The sequence below is a fragment of the Tyto alba genome, unplaced genomic scaffold, assembly GCF_018691265.1.
Source record: "Tyto alba isolate M040663 unplaced genomic scaffold, T.alba_DEE_v4.0 Super-Scaffold_7, whole genome shotgun sequence".
Classification (NCBI taxonomy): domain Eukaryota; kingdom Metazoa; phylum Chordata; class Aves; order Strigiformes; family Tytonidae; genus Tyto; species Tyto alba.
The window spans coordinates 18,645,800-18,663,862 of NW_024881328.1; the positions used below are offsets into that span (position 1 = coordinate 18,645,800).

The 18,063-nt window shown below is 67.1% G+C and overlaps 1 protein-coding gene across 4 annotated transcripts in view; it reads left to right on the forward strand.

Annotated features, from left to right (window-relative positions):
* Window positions 1-17,808, forward strand: part of SPEG (striated muscle enriched protein kinase) — a 31,492-nt gene extending 13,684 nt beyond the window's left edge. For all 4 annotated transcript variants that reach the window (XM_042784088.1, XM_042784090.1, XM_042784089.1 and 1 more), the window contains 32 exons: window positions 1,687-1,947; window positions 3,293-3,451; window positions 3,586-3,775; window positions 3,926-4,155; window positions 4,328-4,447; window positions 4,868-4,972; window positions 5,075-5,281; window positions 5,410-5,533; window positions 5,943-6,115; window positions 6,911-7,023; window positions 7,241-7,409; window positions 7,494-7,587; window positions 7,935-8,135; window positions 8,287-8,347; window positions 8,548-8,625; window positions 8,784-8,956; window positions 9,062-9,088; window positions 9,334-9,486; window positions 9,721-9,763; window positions 9,859-9,927; window positions 10,060-12,244; window positions 12,356-12,508; window positions 12,586-12,702; window positions 12,796-12,963; window positions 13,250-13,372; window positions 13,558-13,722; window positions 13,914-14,589; window positions 14,683-14,922; window positions 14,997-15,220; window positions 15,685-15,760; window positions 16,015-16,164; window positions 16,466-17,808. In XM_042784088.1, coding sequence (XP_042640022.1) covers window positions 1,687-1,947; window positions 3,293-3,451; window positions 3,586-3,775; window positions 3,926-4,155; window positions 4,328-4,447; window positions 4,868-4,972; window positions 5,075-5,281; window positions 5,410-5,533; window positions 5,943-6,115; window positions 6,911-7,023; window positions 7,241-7,409; window positions 7,494-7,587; window positions 7,935-8,135; window positions 8,287-8,347; window positions 8,548-8,625; window positions 8,784-8,956; window positions 9,062-9,088; window positions 9,334-9,486; window positions 9,721-9,763; window positions 9,859-9,927; window positions 10,060-12,244; window positions 12,356-12,508; window positions 12,586-12,702; window positions 12,796-12,963; window positions 13,250-13,372; window positions 13,558-13,722; window positions 13,914-14,589; window positions 14,683-14,922; window positions 14,997-15,220; window positions 15,685-15,760; window positions 16,015-16,164; window positions 16,466-16,673 — 7,235 coding nt within the window. In that variant the 3' untranslated portion in view covers window positions 16,674-17,808. The remainder of the gene's footprint in view (window positions 1-1,686; window positions 1,948-3,292; window positions 3,452-3,585; window positions 3,776-3,925; window positions 4,156-4,327; window positions 4,448-4,867; window positions 4,973-5,074; window positions 5,282-5,409; window positions 5,534-5,942; window positions 6,116-6,910; window positions 7,024-7,240; window positions 7,410-7,493; window positions 7,588-7,934; window positions 8,136-8,286; window positions 8,348-8,547; window positions 8,626-8,783; window positions 8,957-9,061; window positions 9,089-9,333; window positions 9,487-9,720; window positions 9,764-9,858; window positions 9,928-10,059; window positions 12,245-12,355; window positions 12,509-12,585; window positions 12,703-12,795; window positions 12,964-13,249; window positions 13,373-13,557; window positions 13,723-13,913; window positions 14,590-14,682; window positions 14,923-14,996; window positions 15,221-15,684; window positions 15,761-16,014; window positions 16,165-16,465) is intronic.
* Window positions 17,809-18,063: the final 255 nt, after the last annotated feature.

Consider the following 18,063-nt stretch of genomic DNA (forward strand, 5'->3'; position numbering starts at 1 on the left):
ATATCCCACCTCCTTCCCTGCCCCTGCGAGCTGTATGCCAGGCACAGGGCAGTTTGGAGAGGTCCCCCCTTGCCCGTTTCCAGCAACAGCCTGTATGCGTGGGACTGGGCTATCCAGCCCCCATGCCTTGCTGTCCCTCCCCAGCCCTGCTGTGGTCCTCCTAGGACCCCCATATATGTGTGCAAATAGGGGGGAAGGGGCCTTGGGCCTGACAGCCAGGCTCTGCCTGGCATCCCCCAAGGCCAGGGAAGGAGTCTGCAGGGACGAGTGGTGCTGCCTCCCTCCTCTTGCCCTTTGCTGTGTGTGCCCTGCTCCTCCCAGCCCTCCCCGCTGACGGCTGCCTGAGCCCCCCACCCCCGGGCTGCACCCATCCCACCCCAGCCTTGGCTGCACTGCTTGTACCCCGCCGGGACCCCGCTCCCAGCCCCTGGCAAAGCGTGACGGCACTGGGGTGGGAGCCAGCCCCGCGCCCCACTGCCGGCAGGAGCTGGGCTATGGGGACGACGGCCCAAGCCCCAGCCCCTGTCGGGGAGGGGGGGGGGGCTCGGTGGGTGGCTCCGCGCCTTGGTGCGCACTCGCACCCCTCGTGCCAGCGCTGGCGTGTGCGTGCGTGCCGGCCCTGTCGCTGCTGCACTAACCCTTCCGCTTGCTGACTGCGGTTTTTGTCTGTACGCAGGGGGAGTACGATAAGGGGGTGCATCTCTCAGAGCCGCGGCCGCGGGGCTCTTAGTTGGACACCTCTTAGGCAGTGGACCTCACCTTGTGTTATTACCTTCTGCTCCATCCGCCGCCTCGTCCTGGACGCACCGCGGGGATGCGCGGGCCCTCGACTGCGGGCAGGGGCTCGCCGGATGGCCGGGGGAGGCGTAACCGAGGCGGGGTGGGGGGAGCGGCAGGGGAGTGCCAGGCACCCCCTCAGCCGGGCCAGGGCGGCCGTACGATGCTGTCTTGTCTCTTGCTCCGTCCGTTTGTCCCTGTCTGCGTGTCCTGCTGCTCCTCTCCTTGCTGCCCAGGGAAAGGGGAGCAGGGAGCTGAGCCCGCGGTCGCCGCCGTGCCGGCCGGGGCTGTAGGGAAAGGGCTGCGGCACGGTGGCAGCTCTACGATGGTCACCTCAGAGCGTGGGGGACAGGAGACCCTGGGGACCCCCGCGGGGGAGCACCCTGCCCCAGCCGCAGCGGGGAGGGAGAGCATCGGCCCCTTTGGCTTTGCGGCAGCCACTGGCCACCGCGAGATGTCCCTTGCAGCCCCAGGGCTTGGGGTCTGCCCGGAGCACCCCCCCCCCCCCCCGGCTCCGGGTCTCTTCTCTCCGGGGAGGGGCCTTGAGGGGGAGGGTGGGGTGGGGTGGGTGGGCTGCGAGGCTGTGACCCTTTTTTTTTTTTTTTTTTTTGTAGCTCTAATAAAATCTGTTTGGTAAAGCGCTGTGTGGTGTGTTCCTGGCACGGACACCTCCCCTCACCCCCGGTCCTCTCCCCCGCTCAGCTCCGCTTTCCACATCTCGCCCCTCTCCTCCTGCCCTTCCTCGCTGCACTCCCTGCCCGCCGCGCTGGGCCCCATCCCCGCATGGCCCCCTCCTCGCCCCGCACGTTCCCCGCTCCGTCCCCTCCGTCCCCACCACCTCTCATGGTTGCTTTTCAGTTGCTGAGACGCGTCTCTCTTTCTTTCTCTCTCTCCCCCCTTCCCGGGCAGCTCGCCCCGAGTGCCAGTCCCTGGCCATTGTGGTTCCCGTGCAGGACGTGGTGGTCGGGGCAGGGGACCTGGCACTCTTTGAGTGCCTGGTGGCTGGCCCACCAGACATGGACGTGGACTGGCTGTCCCGGGGCCGGCTGCTCCAGCCCGCCCTGCTCAAATGCAAGATGCATTTTGACGGGCGCAAGTGCAAGCTGCTGCTCACCTCCGTGCACGAGGACGACAGCGGGATCTACACCTGCAAGCTCAGCACTGCCAAAGGTAAGCGGCGGTCACGCAGCTCCCCAGGGCTGGGGGTGAGAGGGGTCTTGCTTGGGGTTTGGTCCTGGAGGGGCGCTGGAGGGTGGACAGGCCCCCCTGCCCCTGGTTTGGGGGCTCTGGTCCCCCCGGGATGTGGCTGTGAGTGCTGGAGGTGGGGGACAGGGAGAGGTTGCTGCCCCAGGAGCTGGGGAGCTTTCCCCAGCTGGGGGACCTGGTATGCATCAATCCTCGGGCTCCAGCACCCTGAGCCCTGCAGCCCTGTCCCATCCCATGTGGCTCCTCCGCAGGCATGCGTGCAGCTCCCAGAAGCATCGGGAGATGCATTTGGACCTTGGCTGCACTGGCTGGATGCAGCCCGGAGCCCAGCCATCCCTGTCCCCTGGCTCCAGACCCACCGGGCACCCAGCTCTGGTACCAACCTGTCTCTGCTGGCCTGGGTGGTGGCAGGGGCAGCGGGCAGGGAGCCAGGGCCACCCACCCTCTCCCACCAAGCCATCACCAGTGGCAGCTGAGGAAGAGCAGCAGGACCCGGCCTCTATCCCATGGCTGCGACACCCCCCTGTTCCTGTGCGTGCTGCACACAGCCTCTGTCGCCCACAGTGGGGCAGGGACAGGGGTCCCCTTCCCATTCCTCAGCCCACCTGGGAAGCCCCTTGGCAATAACCCAGGCTGCGGTGGGTGCAGGGGGCAGCGGCATTCCCAGCGCACTGCAGCTGGTGTCCATGCATCCTTCTGCGGAGGAGGCCGTATGCCTGTGGGGATTTAAGGGCAGCAGCCGTTTTGGGTGCGAGGAGGTGAGGCCTGTGCCTGAGCATGGTGTCAATCCCTGCCCAGGCTGGGCAGCGACACCATCATTGCAAAGCGGTCCCTGCTGCAAACCCCCCTCATCTGGAGCGTCCAGCCTGTGCCTGTCCCCACGCTGCCCCTGGGTGCTGCACGTGCTGGCGTTGCCGGCTTCAGCATCACCTCCCTGTCCCCAGGGGTCTAGGCCAGTTGTGACCCCCTGCCCTAGGGGGACGACAGGGCATCCTCCCGCCCCTCCTTGCTGTTGGCATCCGTACTGCTGTGAGGGGAGGAAAGAGGCACCCTGCTACCAGCAGAGCCCCATCCCTGTGCATAGGGACCTTGCACAGACTTGTACCCCCCGCCCCAGCCTCTGTAGGGGGGCAGAGCCTGGCACCCAGCACATCCCAGCTCAGCCCCCACTGGGCATGGGCTACGCTCAGCTACAGCCACGTTGGCTGCTGGGGCTGCAGCCGGGGTTGGGGGGGGGTCGCAGACTGTCTCCTGCCCTGCACACACACACGTGCCAGGGGGGGCTCACCCCTACCCTCTCTCCTTGCAGACGAGCTGACCTGCAGCGCCCGGCTGACGGTGCAGCCCTCCGTGCAGCCGCTTTTCACCCGCAAGCTGGAGGACGTGGACGTGGTAGAAGGGCGGACAGCACATTTCAACTGCATGATCAGTGGGACTCCCCCCCCGGCAGTCACCTGGACCCATTTCGGTAACCTCCAAGCCCAGAGAGTGTCCCCTGCAGGGACACCTCTCCCTATCCCCTCCGGGGCTGCACCCAAGGGCTCGTGTCTGGCAGGTCTGGGAAGGGTGCTGGTGCTGATGCTGCTGTGTGTCTCCACTCAGGCCAGCCGGTGCAGGAAGGGGAGAACGTGCGGATTCAGCAGGACGGGGGGCTGCACTCGCTGATCATCGTGCATGTGGGCAGCGAGGACGAGGGGCAGTACGCAGTGACTGCCAGGAATGCCCACGGCCACGTGGAATGCTCTGCCGAGCTCTACGTGGAGGAGCCACGGCCGTCTGCCGCCTCCCAGATGTAAGACTCGGGGGTCTCCGGGTTCTGCATTCCCTCTGCTTGCCCCCCACCCTGGGATTGGGGAGACAGCAGGCTTGTGCAAAGCCTGGGGTCGGGGCTGGGCTGGGGGCACTGTGTTCCCGCCACAAGCACGTGCGGGGGCTCTTGCAGCTCCAAACTGGAGAAGATGCCGTCCATCCCAGAGGAGCCGGAACAGGCGGAGACGGAGGCAGAGTGCTTCACCATGCCCGATTTCCTGAAGCCACTGCACAACCTGGACGTGGTGGAGTCGAAGGAGGCCGTGCTGGAGTGCCAGGTGGCCGGGCTGCCCTACCCCTCCATTACCTGGTTCCACAACGGCTCCCGCATCGACAGCACCGAAGACCGCAAGATGATGCAGTGTAGGGCTCCCCACCATCCTCCCCACCTTCTGGGGGTCCCTCTGCCCTGCCCACAGCACCCCAGGAGGAGGCATCACCCCCCAGATCTTCACACCCCATGAGGCAGGGAGGGGAGCTCTGCACCACTTGACTGGTGGGATCTTACCCCCGTCTTCTTGTTCCCCCCCCCCAGATAAGGACATCCATCGCCTGGTGTTCACGGCCGTCAGCCACGCGCATGCTGGTGTGTATAAAAGCGTCATTGCCAACAAAGTGGGGAAGGCCACGTGCTACGCACACCTCTACGTCACCGGTAAGCAGCAGCGGGCACCACCAGCGATGTGCAGCCACTTGCTGCCCCCCCCCCCCCCCCCCCCCCCCAGGCTGTGCCCCGGGGCTGCGGGTTAGTGGCCCTGTAGTGAGGTCCTAGGGTGACAGGACAGCATGGCAGTTCAGGGTGGGGGGACTTCAGGCGGTCTCTCATCTAACCTAAAAGAGGGGTCAGCTGTGCAGTCCTCACCTTGCAGGGCCAGGACCCAACCCTGGACCTCTGGGTCCCACATGGGACTTGCTGGCCCTGCTTTTAGGTTAGATTAGGGCCCCAATGGGGAACCAGTGAGGGTCACTGGCCCCATGCGGCCCCTCCAGCCCACGTCTCCCAGGGTATAAGGCAGACGCCTCGAGGAGGTGTGGCAGTAGCCATGCTCACGCTCCTGCCCACCTCCCCACGCAGACGTGGTGCCGACCCCGCCAGACGGGCCCCCCACCGTGGCCTCGGTGACCGGCAGAGCCATCACGCTGACCTGGAACAAGCCCAGGTGGCTGGACACCGCCATAGGTGAGGGGGCCGGGGCTGGGCAGGAGGTGGTCAACGCTGAGACGGGGCCAACACAGGCCAGCCCGGTGCCGGGGGCTCCGCACCGACCCTCCCTCCCTGCAGACCCCAACTCGGTGACCTATGTGGTGCAAATGCAAGTGCTGGGCACAACGCAGTGGCTGGTGCTGGTGGCCGGCGTGCGGGACACCACCTACACGGTGCACGGGCTCACCAAGGGTGCCCAGTACCTCTTCCGTGTCATCACTGCCACCCCCAAGACCAACAGCAAGCCCTCCCCGCCTGTGGGGCCCGTGCAGCTCCTGGACCGGGGTGAGAGGGGGCAGCGGGGAAGGGATGGGTGGCTGGGGTGGAGGGGTCTCTGCCCCCAGTGGGGTGGTAAGCGGGTCAGTGCTGGGGGATGTGGGGTCCGGAGGTGGTGGTGATGATGCGTGTGGCAGGTCCCTACCTGGAAGAGGCCCCCGTCATCCTGGACAAGCCAGATGTGGTGTACGTGGTGGAGGGGCAGCCCGCTTCCATCACCATCACCATCAACCATGTGGAGGCCACCGTCACCTGGAAGAGGTAGGACATGGTGCTGTGCCTGTTGCCTGCCCCACGCCCAGCATCACCCCTCAGGGTGCACAAAGAGGGGCTCCTGCACCAGCTCCCCATACAGGTGGGTGGGGGGTCCTTCCCTGGGGCTGGGTGTACATCCAAGGGTGATGTCCAGGGCTATGCAGAGCTGCGTGGGGTGGGGGGGCTACTTTTTGGGGAGGGGGAATTCTGTCTGTGGGGTGCTAAGGGTTCAGAGCCGTTCAGGAGGCAGAGCTGGCAATGGGGTGCGAGCCGTTTGCGGGGGCCGCGGGGTGGGAGCTGGGGCTGTCTGTGGGTCAGGGGGTGGCCATGGGGCTGTGGGGTGGAAGCTATCGATGGGGCAGGGGGGTTCGGGGCTGCCTGTGGGGCCGTGATGTGGCAGCTGGTGTGCCCGCAGGGGCGGGCAAGCCCTGGGGGAGCAGGAGGGCACGTGCGAGGTGACGATGCCGGACGACAACCAGCACTGCCTGCGGCTGCTGCGTGTGGGCCGGGGGGCTGCGGGGCCGCTGGCCTGCGAGGTGAGCAACCGCCACGGCACCGCCCGCTGCACCCTCCGCCTCCGCCTCGCAGGTAGGTGCCCCTGTGCTGGGGGGCCGTGCCCCTCTGCCGGGGGGTGGTGTTGCCCTGCGGTGCTCCAAGCCCATGTGCCGGGGGTTGGGGTGGGGGGTGGGCATTGCTCCGCAGGGTGGCATTGCTCCACGGTGCCCCCCATGTGCTGTGGGGGCACTGCCCCATAGCATGGCCCTGCCCCTCAGTGCTCCACGTTTGTATGTCGTGGGGATGCTGCTCTATAGGGTGGCAATGCCCCATGAGGCTAAAACCCCACGAACCACGTGTGGATACTGCTGCCTGGTGTCCCATACCCATATCTGACCTGGATTGAAGTGTCCCAGGACCATGTGCATGAGGTGGCACTGCCCCACAGTGTCCCTCAGCCATGTGCCACAGGTAGCACTGCTGCAGGGTGTCCCATACCTGTGTATAACGGGGTGGCACTGCCCCACAGTGCCCTATGGCCAAGAGCCACGGGCGACACCTCCACAATGCCCCACAGGGGTGTCATGGGTGGCACTGCCCTACAGTACCCCATATCCATATGTAATGGGGAGGTGTAACCCCACAGTGCCCTGTGGTGCCCCACACCAATGGGTGACTGCCCCGTAGTGCTGCTTTAGTGCCATTAGTTTCAGGCTTGCCCTGAAGTTGCCTGCTCCTGCGTGCATTGGGGTGGCACCACCCCTTGGTGCTCCAAGCCCCTATACCCTGGGCTGGCACTTCCTCGCAGTGCCCCACAGCTGTGCTCCCCATGCCAGTGGCAGGGGGGTGACACTGCCCCATGGTGCCCCATGCCCTGTCCCTCGGCAGAGGCACCACGCTTTGAGTCCATCATGGAGGACATCGACGCCCAGGAAGGGGAGACGCCGCGCTTCGCTGTGGTGGTGGAGGGTAAACCCCTGCCAGACATCATGTGGTACAAGGTGGGCTGGGACCCCCCCACACACCCTTCCTGACCCACAGCCCCTCCCCAGACCCACACCTCCCGCTGCCTCACCTGGGTCGCTGCGCTGGGGCTCCGGGGTTGTGTTCAGCCCCAGTGATGCAGGATGCGCCCCGTGCCCCATCCATGGGGAAGGGGTCTTGGGAGTTGGTTGGGGACAGGATGGGACCCCACCCTGATGCCCCTGCCACCCCCAGGACGGGGAACTGCTGGAGGAGAGCAGCCACCTGAGCTTCGTGTATGAGGACAACGAGTGCTCGCTGGTGGTGCTGGGCGCCGCTGAGCCCGACAGCGGCGTCTACACCTGTACAGCCAAGAACCTGGCCGGGGAGGTCTCCTGCAAGGCGGAGCTGGTGGTGCGGGCAGGTACGGCCAGCCAGCCCCCCCGGTCCTGAGGGGCAGAGCCTGGTTGCCCAGCTTGCCCCCCGCCAGCGCCTTTCCTTCCCCCAGCCCAGCCTGCTGCCGACGCCGCCATGGAGGAGGAAGCGCTGCACAAGGCGCGACGCCTGACCGACTACTACGACGTGCACGAGGAGATCGGGAGGTACGGGGCCAGCGGGGCACCCCGGGCACCGCAGGGACGGGGGTGCTGGAGCCAGGCTGCACCCTGGGGCTCTGACCCAGGGGACTGAGCCTCATGGTACGCCGGATCCTGAGGTACTGGGGCAGCTCTCGGCCATCCATGGATGCTCCAGTGCCAGCTCAGGGTGGGGAGCTGGAGCAGCCAGAGGAAAGCCAGGCCTAGGGTCTCTCCGTGGATGGTCCTGGAGAGCTGCCAGGGCTGCGGGCAGCTCCCTGCGGAGCAGGCGCCTGCCCCAGCAGCTCGTGGAAGTGGAGGTCTCCTGCTCGCCCGCCTTCACGTGACTCCTTGCCCCCATCACCACATTGCAGGGGAGCTTTCTCCTACCTGCGGAGGGTGACGGAGAAGAGCAGCCGGCTGGACTTTGCCGCCAAGTTCGTCCCCGGGAGGACCAAGGCCAAGCAGTCGGCACGGCGGGAGCTGCACATCCTCTCGCAGCTGGACCACGAGCGCATCGTCTTCTTCCATGACGCTTTCGAAAAGAAGAATGCTGTCATCATGGTCATGGAGCTGTATCCTTCAGGCACTGCTCCAGGAGTGCGCAACACGGGGGATGAGGGGAGGCTTTTGGAGGGGCGGAGGGGGTGTGGAGGAGCTGGGTGCCCCGGAGGGTGCAGTGCACAGCGGGACATGGAGTTTCTGTGCTCCTTGACTGGGGTCCAGCTGCGCTGAGGAAGAGCTGCTGGACAGGATGGCAAGGAAGCCCTCGGTGTGCGAGTCTGAGGTGGGTGAACCCTGGGGAGGGCAAAATGATGGGGGAGGGAGGGAGCCTGGGGACACTGGGGTCTGTCCCAGCCCAGGGACATGCAACGCTCATTGTATCAGGCTACAAAGGGGGGCTACAGCCTGCACCCGCCTCTGCACAGGGCCAGTGTGGAGCCGAACCCTGCTCAGGGCGCCCACCCTCCCTCTGCTCTCTTGCAGGTCCGGTCTTACGTGCGGCAGGTCCTGGAGGGGATTTGCTACCTGCACCAGCACAGCGTCCTGCACCTGGACATCAAAGTGAGTGTGGGGCTCTCGGGCCCCTTCTGCCCCATGCCCGCAGGGACGGGCTCCTGCCGAGCCGTGGGGGGCTCGGTCTTGCTGACGGGAGCCATCCCTTCCCTGCGGGGAGTCCCTGCCTCCTGCCAAGCTCTCCTCCGCCCCGCGCTGTCCTGTAGCCAGAAAACCTCCTGATGGCAGATTCAAGCAGTGAGCAGGTCCGGATCTGTGACTTCGGCAACGCGCAGGAGCTGACGCCCGAGGAGCCGCAGTACTGCAAGTACGGCACCCCTGAGTTTGTGGGCCCCGAGATCGTCAACCAGAGCCCCGTCTCCAGTGTCACCGACATCTGGTAAGGGCAGCCCTGGGGTGGATGGTGGGGTCCCCGCTACGCCAGGAGGGACTGGGCACCCCGGAGGGCTCATGCTGTGCAGTAACTGCGCTCTCCTCTCCACAGGCCCGTGGGGGTCATCGCCTACCTCTGGTAAGTGCCCCAGTGGACCCCCACGGGAGGGACACCCTTCCCCCCCCACTTTGCCAGTTGCAGTGCTGGGGCTGTGGCCATGCACGTCACTCCTTGCAGAATCAGCCTCCTTCCCCAGCCACTCCTGCCTCTGCCCTCTTCATGGCACCAGCACTGGGGTCCGAGGTCCTGCCCTCAGTCCCCCGTACTTGCCATGACGTTCCCCATGTCCCCACGGCCCGATGACAGTGTCCCTTCCTCGGCAGCCTGACGGGGATCTCCCCCTTCGTGGGGGAGAATGACAAGACAACGCTGATGAACATCCGCAACTACAACGTGGCCTTTGAGGAGAGGATGTTCCAGGGGCTCACCCGGGAAGCCAAAGGCTTTGTCATCAAAGTGCTGGTCAACGACAGGCTGTGAGTGCTGCAGGGTCCCCGGTCCCTGCCCCTCTGGCATGAGCCTTGTGCTCGAGGGAGGGTGGGGACCCCCCCCCCCCCCCCCCCGCCCTGTGCATTGGGGTGCCTGAGGGCAGGGTGGCTGCACAGCCCTGCTGGGGTGCAGCACAGGCAAGCAGACCCTCCTGCCCTTCCCCGGGGCTGGCCAAAGCCCCCCAGCCTGGGCAGTTCTCACCCGGCGGTGTTGGTTCACAGGAGACCCAATGCGGAGCAGACCCTGGAGCATCCCTGGTTCAAGGTGAGCCTGTGCAGGGACCCGGCACCCAGCAGCAGCGGGGTTCCCCTGAGCCTGCTGCAGGCTCTGTGGGACACCACTGTCCCCTCGCCTCACAGACGCTGGCCAAGGGGAAGGTCATCAGCACCGACCACCTAAAGCTCTTCCTCTCCCGTCGGAAATGGCAGGTGAAGGCAGGAGCTGGGGAGGGAGGGGGGCAGGCAGGCCGGCATGCTGGCGGGATGGGGGTGACGTGCACTGGGCAGGATGATGCCGTGCCACCCGCCCAGGCCTGATCCAGCCCTTTCCACCGGCTGCAGCGCTCGCAGATCAGCTACAAGTGCAACATGGTGCTGCGGCCGATCCCGGAGCTGCTGGAGGACACGTCCAACCACCTCTCCATTGCCGTGCCCCGGCACCTCAAGGAGTCACCGGCACTGTCCTCCTCCTCAGACTCAGACGACCTGGATGAGCTACCCTTCATCCCCATGCCGCACCAGGTGGAATTCTCCGGTTCTCGCATGTCACTCAATGAGATTCCCACGGACGATGAGGCCATTGGTCCATGCGAGGGGCCGCGGCCGGAGGGGGTCACCCCAGGGGATGTCTCTGCCATGGAGTGGCAGAGCCAGGCTGTGGGGAAGCCCGGGGTGGCCCTGGGGAAGCGGCCGAGGGGTTCTGGGCCACGGCGGCCGTGTGCGGAGGCAGAGGCGCCCGGCTCCTCCGATGAAGAAGCCCCTGAAGCCCAGAAGCGGCCGGAGTACCCCCGCAAAGCCATGAGGAAGGGCTCCAGCCTGGAGTCCCCAGGCAGCAGCCGGCGGGGAGAGCTGAAGAGGGGTGGCTCAGCTGACAGCGCCCTGCTGCTCCACCAGCCCCAGGGGGCCGAGGAGGGGGCAGAGGCAGGCCGGGACCCCCGCCGAGCCCTGGCCAAGGCGGCCTCCATGGAGCTGCCGCGGCGGAAGGGGGTCTGGGGGGAGGACGATCACGCCCAGCGCCTGGAGCTGATGCGCCAGCGGCTGCTGCGGGGTGGCCCCGGGGACGGCAAGGTCAGCGGCCTGCGGGGTCCCCTCCTGGAGACCCTGGGGGTCGGCCCTGACAAGAAAGTCCCGCGGCCGAGCCGGTTGGAGCCACCGGCACCGGCGGTGCCGCGGCTGGTGCGGGCAGCCTCCAGCGAGGCCACCTCGCCGCGCCTCCTCCCCACCGAGCACCGGCTGCAGAAGAGCAGCTCCTTCAGCCACGGGGACGCCGAGCCTGTCGTCCGGCACCGCCGCTCCGGCGCGCCCCTGGAGATCCCAGTGGCCTGCCTGGAGGCCCAGCGGCTCAAGGAGTCCCCCTCGCTCTCTGCCCTCTCCGACGCCCGGCCCACAGCCCCAGCAGATGCCCCTGGCCCACCGGCACCCACCGCGTCAGACGTCGCCGTCCCTCGGGCCCCTGCCGCCAAGGGAGCCCTGGGGAGGAGGCGCGTCCCCGAGGAGCGTGGACAGCCCGGGGCTAGTGTGGCCACCACCACCGTGGGGAAGAAGCCCACAGTCAGGGGACAAGAGGAGAAGACGCCCACCAAAGCTGCTGGAGCCAGCAGGGAGGGGGCTGCCAGGATGGGAGTACCCACCCCACTGCAGCCCCCGGTCCCTGGTGCCCAAACCCCCAAAATGTCTTCCTACGCCAAGGTCATGCAAGCTATGGGAGCTGTGAGAGGTGGGGAGCCAGCCACAGAGGAACCCCCCCAGCCTCCTCCAGCCACCCCTGCCGAGCCCCCCGTGCCAGCACCAGCACCAGCACCGAGGAGGGAGGTGAAGCCCACCGGCTCCTCCAGTTCCCTGCTCATCCAGGACATCGACTCAGAAGAGGTCTTTGAGGCCAAGTTCAAGCGGGGACGGGAGTCATCCCTCAGCCGGGGGCTGAAGCTTCTCACCCGCTCCCGCTCCGAGGACCGGCACCTGGCCAACCCCCCGGCCCCCGACGAGGGTATCTACCGTCCCACTCCGGCCGGCGTGCCCCTGGAGCTGCGCAGGGACCGTCCCACCACGCTGGCGGCCAAGTCCAAGTCAGTGCAGGACCTACACGAGGTGGAGAAGGACAGGGGCTTCCTCCGGAGGATGTCCGTGCTCCTCAAGCGGACACCCCCCGCCGAGAGGAAGAAGAGCAGGGGGGAGGACGGAGGTGGTGACACCCCGTCTGGGGCGCGCCGCTTCTCCTGGAGCCTGGCCTTGGGCAGCTCCAAGGACCGGAGGGACTCGGAGAGCCTCAGGTCGGAGCCGGGGGGCGGCGGGGAGAGCGAGTCGCCGGTGGTGGCCGTGCGGAGGAAGATCAGCGCTACGGTGGAGCGGGTCTCTGCGCGGCTGCGCAGCTTGTCGGACGAACGGCCGGAGGGTGAGGGGCCCGGGGAGCTCCGACGCACCAGCTCCGAAGGGGAGAGCCTGCGGCTGGGGCCTCCCCCGGCACCCGCACCGTCCTCTGAGTCCCTGCGCTCGGAGGGCAGCACTCGCTCCTCTGCCTCCGCCAAAGGTGAGCGACAAGGGGGGGCCCCGCCAGCTCCCTGTGGCCCAGCTGCCCTGGGCATGGCGGGCACAGCCACCCCGGCTTGGCCCCGCTCTCAGCCACCCTGGGTGCCCGCAGGTGGGGGTGAAAGCCAGAAGCGGTCCCGCTGGGAGCGCTGGGGGCTCTCGCGGGGCAAGAAGGAGAAGGTGGCCTCGCAGCCCAGCATCCCCTCCAGCCTGCTGCGGGAGGAGGGACCCACCACCGGCCGGCTGCATGCACCCAGCGAGTCAGGTAGGTGCAACCCTGGGGTGGGATGGTGAGTGCACATCACTGCCCCAGCCTGACCCCTGCCCGGCTCTGCTCTCCAGATTTCCCCCCCGTTTTCCACATCAAGCTGAAGGACCAGGTGCTGCTGGAGGGAGAGGCGCTGACCCTCTGCTGCCTGCCTGCTGGCAGCCCGACCCCCAGGATCCTCTGGATGAAAGGTGGGGGGCTGCCTGCGCTGCCTCGGCAGTTGAGCACCGGGGGGGGGGGGGGGGGTGCACTGTAGCATCCCTCTCCTCTGCTCCCCCCTGCAGACAAGAGGTCCCTGCAGCCAGACAACGCGCTGAACGTCGTCTCCTGCAAGGATGGCCGGCAGATGCTCACCATCGCCAAGGTCTCCAGGAAGGACGCGGGACTGTACGAGTGTGCAGCCGCCAACGCCCTGGGCACGGCCATCAGCTCCTGCACGCTGGCTGTGGCACGTAAGGCGCCACGGAGGGGGGACCTCGGGGGACAGAGGTGCTGCCCTGCAGGGAGAGGGCATGTGCTGGAAAACACGCCCCAGGGTTTGGGGACCGGTCGGAGCAAGTCACTTCAGCTCCGCTCTCCACATCTGCAAGAGACTGGCGCTTCTGAGGGGGGACAGGCTGGTTTTGCATGGGCACTTCCAGCGTCTCAGCCCACGTGTTGTGCTGCCCTCACAACCACAGCAGCTCTACCTTGCCCCTGGCTGAAGTGCCCAGCCCCACCCTGCCTGTCCTCCTGCAGGCCTCCCTGGGCGGCCAGGCACCCCGGAGATCCCCCAGAAGTACAAGAACACGGTGCTGGTGCTGTGGAAGCCTGCAGAGAGCAAAGCCCCCTGCACCTACACGTTGGAGCGCAGGATGGAGGGTATGTGGGGCTGCCTCCCGTCCCCTGGGAGCCACAGCCAGAAAGATGGGCTCGCATGGGGACACCAAGCCAGGCCAAAAGTGCCCTTGCTGTCCCCTGGGGCTCAGCAGGGTCCCGGGTCAGGGGTGGGGTACAGGGGACTGCCCTTGGGCTGCCCTCCCCTCACGTTGTCCCCACCCTGGCAGGGGAGCACGAGTGGAAGATCGTCAGCACCGGCATTGCCGATTGCTACTTCAACGTGACAGAGCTGCCCCCCGGGAGCGCCACGAAATTTCGGGTGGCCTGTGTCAACAAGGCTGGGCAGGGGCCCTACAGCACCCCCTCGGGGAAGGTGTACCTCGAGGCAACAGGTATGTGAGCCCTGTCCCGCAGTGCATGGGGCTGCTGTGGGGTTGGCTGTGGGGCTGTGGCCTCTGGGATGCTCTGGGGGTCCTTGAGACCTAGGGGATCTTCCCCCCAGGGTTTTGGGAAATGGGGAGCTGCTTGCACCCCACTCCGGGCTCACCCCTGCCTGGCTCATACCTCCCTTTGCTCCCTGCAGATGCCCAGGCTGCCCCAGCTAAGGACATCGTTGTCCCTGTCCCCATCTCTGTCCCTGAGAAGGTGGCTTCCAGCCGTTCAACCCAGACACCTGTGGAGCAGCTGGAGCTGCCGGCTGCAGGGCCCTCCACCACCACGCCACCCCGCAAGCACAAGGGAGAGGAGCAGAAGGCAGAGAGGGCAGCGCAGGCAGACGTCCCCCCGGGGGTCCCCCAGGCCCCTGCGCCCCATGAGGAGGGGCTGAGACCAGACCCCGAGCTCCCACCCGACATCACTGTCTGCGTGCCCCCCGAGCTGATGTTCACCCCGCCTCGGACTGTTGCCTCACCCCACACAGACGCTCCCATCCAGGGCTCCCCCACACCCCCCACGGACACGGCCCCCCCACCGCGGGCTCCATCTCCTTCCAAGTCCTCCCCAGTGTCGACCACCCCCAGCTCAGCCCCCACGCTGTCTCCCACCCCCAACGCCACACCCGCGCGGAAGATGCCCACCTACATGGTCACCTCCTTCGTCTCCATGCCCCCCACATCCCCCCCTGCGCAGGAGCTCCCCCCCACCGCCCCATCCTCCAAGGAGCCCTCAGCCGAGAGCGGGGTTCCGGGGGCAAAAGACAGCACGGCACTGCGGCAGGGCGTCCCTCAGAAGCCATACACCTTCCTGGATGAGAAGGCGAGGTGAGTAGCAGTGGGACGGGATGCTCTGCCAGGGGTGTGTGTCTCCCCCCACCACCCCATGTCGGGGATGCCGAGCACCGCCCTGTGCCGCAGGGGCCGTTTCGGAGTGATCCGGCTGTGCAAGGAGAACGCCACGGGGAAACACTTCATGGCCAAGATCGTGCCCTACGAGGCGGAGCGGAAGCAGAGCGTGCTGCAGGAGTACGAGATCCTCAAGGCGCTGCACCACGAGCGCATCATGGCCCTGCACGAGGCGTACATCACCCCCCGCTACCTGGTGCTCATCTGCGAGAACTGCACGGGCAAGGAGATCCTCTACAGCATCGTGGACAGGTACCGGGTGGGCGCGGGGCTGCCGGGGACAGCTGCCAACACAGGGCCACCCGCTGATGCCACTTGCCCCCAAGGTTTCGCTACTCGGAGGACGACGTGGTGAGCTACGTGCTGCAGCTCCTGCAGGGCCTCGAGTACCTGCACAGCTGCCGCATCGTGCACCTCGACATCAAGCCGGACAACGTCGTCGTCTCGGGCATGAACGCCCTCAAGATCATCGATTTTGGCAGCGCCCAGACCTACAACCCCCTCGTGCTGCGGCAGCTGGGGCGGCGTGTCGGCACCCTGGAGTACATGTGTGAGTGAGGCACTGGGGGTGCATGGCATGGGGGCGGGGGCAAATCTGGGGTACGCTTGTGCCCAAGGTGTGCATGTGTGCCCGTGCACTGGGGGGCTTGGGAATGGGGAGGAGTTGAGGTGTCCTTGGGGAAGCTGGGGGGTCTTTGGGGTGCTGCGAGTGTCTGCTGAGGGTTTCTGTAGGGCTGCTGGGCTCAAGTGGGAGAGGTTGGGTGCTGTGGGGCAGTTGGGGTGTCCTTGCAGGTGCTGGGCTCTGGCAGGGTATAGGGGCGTCAAGGAAGGTTGCTGGAGGGTGCAATGGTGGGGTGCTGTGCCTGCTGTGGGTGCTGGGAAGGCTCTGGGTGATGTGGATGCTGTGGGTGCTGGGGAAACTGTGGGTTCTGGAGGTGATGGGGGTGCTGCTGATGCTGGGGGTGCTGAGGCTGGGCCCCAGCACGTATGACAGACCTGCTCCCCTGCCTGCAGCGCCAGAGGTGGTGAAGGGGGACCCTGTGGGCTCCGCAGCAGATGTTTGGGGTGTTGGAGTCCTCACCTACATCATGTAAGAGAAGGGGCTTGGGGGATGAACACCCTGAGGTATAGTCAGCCCCACCCAGGGCTTGGTGCCATGTGGGGCACCAGGCTGGTGGTGGGCTGGAGGATGCTGTAGCCCTGCAGAGCTATCCCAGCTGGATATGGGGATAGAGACACCCTGGGCAGCTGTGGTTGTCCCACACCAGGGGTGGGTGGGCAAGGGGTGCCAGGTGACCTCCCACTGCTGCCCCCCAGCCCGTGCCACCCCATCCACCCTCGCAGGCTCAGCGGACGGTCACCGTTCTTTGAACTGGACCCCATCGAGACAGAAAACCGCATCCTGGCAGGGCGCTTTGATGCCTTCAAGCTGTACCCCAACGTCTCGCAGAGTGCTGCCCTCTTCATCCGCAAGGTCCTCGCCGTCCATCCCTGGTGAGTGTTTGCCCCGACCAGGGAGGACATGTGGCCCCAGACTGCGCCCGTGACCGGGCCAGGCGGGCAGCTCTCTGCCCCACGGGGCCCCTCCGAGCATCATCACTGGGACCTCAGGGTCCATCCCTGCTCCTGGAGAGGGCTGGGATCTCCTGAACCCAGCGCCCTGGGATCCATCTCCACTCTTGGAGAGGGCTGGGACCCCCTGGGTCTTGCAGGGCAGGGGTGGTGGCCAGAGTTGGGGGGGTGCAGCAGCGGTGGGCACCCCGTGGCCCCTGACGCGGAGCCGCCCCTGCCCCAGGAGCCGCCCCACGGTGAAGGACTGCTTTGCCAACGCCTGGCTCCAGGACGCCTACCTGATGAAGCTGCGCCGCCAGACCCTGACCTTCACCACCAACCGCCTGAAGGAGTTCCTGGTGGAGCACCAGCGGCGCCGCGGCGAGGCTGTCACCAAGCACAAGGTCTTACTCCGCTCCTACCAGGGTGGCCAGCCACCGGGGCCACAGTAGCCGGTGCCTCGGCCACGGCCGCGAGGGGCCGAGGAGCCAGAGGAACATTCCAGGGGCCGTGGGACGGGGCGGCCGAGGAGGAGCCAGGATGTGCCCACGGACCTCACACGCTGTCGCCGGGGATGCTGGTGGCCGGCATCATTTTGGCAATGCCGATGGAGAGGGGAGGTGCAGCCCCAGCTGGCCTGATAGTAGGGTCTGGCGGCGGGAAGCCTTGCTGCGAGGAATGGAGAACGCGGCAGAGGGGCAGGAAAACGATGGGATGGGGACGGGGGAAGCAGGAGATCCGCCAGCACGCCGGCCAGCCCTGGCCACACGGGTCCTGCCAGCCGTGTGCCTTACGCCACAGCCTGCCCCCCTGGCCACAGCGCGGGGGTCCCTGCGCTCCCCCCGGTTTGCACGCCAGCGCCCGAGGACTGAGGCTGCTCCAGTGGTTCCTGCAGAGAGGGGCCCGCTCGCAGCCCCCGCTGCGGTCCCCCCGCCAGCCGGCACAGCCCCGGTCCTCACGGCTGGGAGCGGGGGCTGCCAGCCCCTTACCTTCCGCCCCTCCCAGCCCCAGTCCTGGCAAGTGGGTTTGTGGCCCCAGGACTGACACCGGTGCCTTCCCCAGGGCTGTCGGCTGCGCCCCGCACCGGGGTGGGGGGGGGGGGCTGGCTGGCACCCCCACCCCTCCTCCTTTGCAGGGGGGCACCCACGTGCCACGCATACCTCCTGCGTCTGCTCAGGCCCACGCTGCTCACGCTCTGCCCACCCGGCTCTGGCCCTCGCCCTGCGCCCCGCCGCCAGCCCGTCCCCAGACCCCCCCAATGCACCCCCCCACCACCCCCCAGTGCCACGGTGTAGCCCCACAGGGGCCTCACCGAGCCTCCCACCCCCCTCCTCGGCTGGCAGCAGGATGCTCCAGTGTGGCCGGGGTGCTCTGGGTGGGGGGCCGGGGGCAGCGGTTGGGCACCCATCTTCTAGGCGCTGCTGTAGCGATAGGGCTTTATTTATTTTGACTTTGGGGAGAAGACCTCTGCCTGTCCCCACCCTTGTCCCTGTCCCCTCCTCTCCGCCGGACTCCGGAGTTGCCAACGTCCCCGTGGTTTGGAGCAAGCAACGTGCCAGAGCAGCAATAAAGACCTTGAGCAGCCGGTCCCGCCTCTGAGCCTCGACGGGAGGGGACGTGGGGCGGGGTGGGGGTGGCGACGGGAAGCGTGGGCAGAGCTGCCGCCGGGGGCTCGGCACCTCGGGCGGGTGCTGCCCCAAAATGCGGGGCCCCGAAGCCAGGAGGGCTTCCCGGTGGGTCCGGGCTGGGAAGGGTGCCGGACACGGGGGAGAAGGAAAGCTGGGGGTGGGGCTGGCTCACGGGGCGCTCGCCAACGTGGAGTGACAGTAGCGGGAGCCGGAG